The 2,348-nt window shown below is 37.4% G+C and overlaps 1 protein-coding gene across 1 annotated transcript; it reads right to left on the minus strand.

The window, feature by feature from the left end:
- Positions 1-728: 728 nt before the first annotated feature.
- On the minus strand, positions 729-1,765 carry LOC114615477 (zinc finger protein 844-like; the record flags this gene model as incomplete). The annotated part of the gene is made up of 1 exon (XM_028761187.1): positions 729-1,765. A coding segment is annotated over one exon (1,037 nt), but the record flags the coding sequence as incomplete, so codon positions are not given.
- Positions 1,766-2,348: the final 583 nt, after the last annotated feature.

Consider the following 2,348-nt stretch of genomic DNA (forward strand, 5'->3'; position numbering starts at 1 on the left):
ATTTGGTTCTATTGTATCATTCTGGCTTATCTTGCTTCTAGTTTCTGGTCAACCAGTCAGTGTAAGTTACAGCCTCCTTCTTCTTTCATGTGCCTCCAATTAAACCAGTCACTAATTGGCTACCACCACAAGTGTGCTACTATTGACCCAGCACATCTTGCAAGGAGGAAACATTATAGGCTGAAGGTTTTATTCCAGGATTGTTTTCCCCTCCCTTCACTTCTCCATAAATTTCCCAACCTACCATGGCAACAAGATTCACTCCTCTCCCATCCCCTTCAAAAAAATAGCAAGCCTCTTCTGGATATTCACTGAACAAGACATAATATGTGAAAATTCTAACAGGCATAATTACTCATATCAAAGCTAGGCAAGGTAATTAAGTAGGAGGACAACCATGGGAAGGTTAGCCAAAGAGTCAGTCTCAGTCTCTCAGTCTCTCTCTCTCTCTCTCTTTCTCTCTCTCTCTCTCTCTCTCTCCCTCTCATGCACACAGTGTATCTATCCAGTATGACTCCTTTCATGCATTACAAGGTGAGGCTGATATGCACAGGTTTAATCAAGTTGAATATCTTCATAGGGGTTCACTCCAATTTGTGTTTTTAATGCCTTTGAAGAACCCCAAAATGTGCAAAGGATTTACACATATTAGTTATATTCATAGGGTTTTCTCCATGTATGTGATCGTTTATGCCTTTCAAGATGATAGTGGTATGTGAAGTCTTTACAGTACTGGTGAACTTGCTAACGTTTCTCTCCAGTATGTGTTCTTTTATAACTCTGAATATTACTTTTATGTGTAAAGGCTTTACCACACTGTTTACATTCATAGGGCTTCTCTGCAGTATGTGTTCTTTTATGACTATGAAGATAACTGCTCCACGCAAAGGCTTTACCACATTGTTTACATTCATAGGGCTTCTCTCCAGTCTGTGTTCTTTTATAATTCTGAAGATGAATGTTCTGTGAAAAGGCTTTACCACATTGTTTACATTCATAGGGCTTTTCTCCAGTATGTATTCTTTTATGATTCTGAAGATGAATGTTCTGTGCAAAGGCTTTACCACATTGTTTACATTCATAGGGCTTCTCTCCACTATGTGTTCTTTTATGATTCTGAAGAACACTGTTATGTGCAAAGGCTTTACCACACTGTTTACATTCATATGGTTTCTCTCCAGTATGTGTTCTTTTATGATTCTGAAGATGACTGTTCCGTGCAAAGGCTTTACCACATTGTTTACATTCATAGGGCTTCTCTCCAGTATGTGTTCTTTTATGATTCTGAAGAACACTGTTATGTGCAAAGGCTTTACCACACTGTTTACATTCATAGGGCTTCTCTCCAGTATGTGTTCTTTTATGATTCTGAAGAACACTGTTATGTGCAAAGGCTTTACCACACTGTTCACATTCATAGGGCTTCTCTCCAGTATGTGTTCTTTTATGATTCTGAAGAACACTGTTATGTACAAAGTCTTTACCAAATTGTTTACATTCATAGGGCTTCTCTCCAGTATGTGTTCTTTTAGGACTTTGCAGATGTCTGTGGCATGCAAAGGCTTCATCACGTGTGTTACAATCACAGGGTTTCTCTCCTGTGTTTCTTCTCCTATGCATTTCAAGACCACTCTCATATACAAAGGCTCCAGTAAGCATTCTTTTATGTATCTGAGGATGACTGTGACTTGAAAACACTTCATTACATTGGACAGTTTGATAGGTTTTCTCTCCAGTGTGAATTCTTTCTTCCCTTTGAAGATGCCTGTGACATACAAAATCTTGATCACTTTGCATATATTTAGAAATTTTATCTACAGTATAAATTCTTCCATGCCTGTGTATGTGATTGGCCCTTTTGGAAGTTTTACCCCATTTATTATATTACTGAATATTTTTATATGTATGAATCACTTTTACAGTGTTTTCTAAATGTAATGAGAAATCAGATATAACAGGGTTTCATCATTTTGTTTATGTCCATGGTGTTCTCCTTTATTATGGGTCCCATTACATCTTTAAGGATATCTGTTATTGTAAAAGTATTTATTTCATGGCTCACATTCATAGCAATCTTTTCTCATATGTTTTTTTAAAAAATATATTTAAGAAACCGTGAAAGAACTCACAGCTTTTAAACAATGACTGCAGCCAGGCAGTGATGGCGGATATCTTTAATCCCTGCACATGGAAGGCAGAGGCAGGTGGATTTCTGAGTTCAAGGCCAGCCTGGTCTACAGAGTGACTTCCAGGACAGCCAGGGCTATACAGAGAAATCCTGTATTGAAAAACTAAAAAAACAAAGAAAAGAAAAAGAAAAGAAAATCATATCAAGTTCAACAAATCTA

This window comes from Grammomys surdaster, unplaced genomic scaffold, assembly GCF_004785775.1.
Source record: "Grammomys surdaster isolate TR1022 unplaced genomic scaffold, NIH_TR_1.0 126697, whole genome shotgun sequence".
NCBI classification, from domain to species: Eukaryota; Metazoa; Chordata; class Mammalia; order Rodentia; family Muridae; genus Grammomys; species Grammomys surdaster.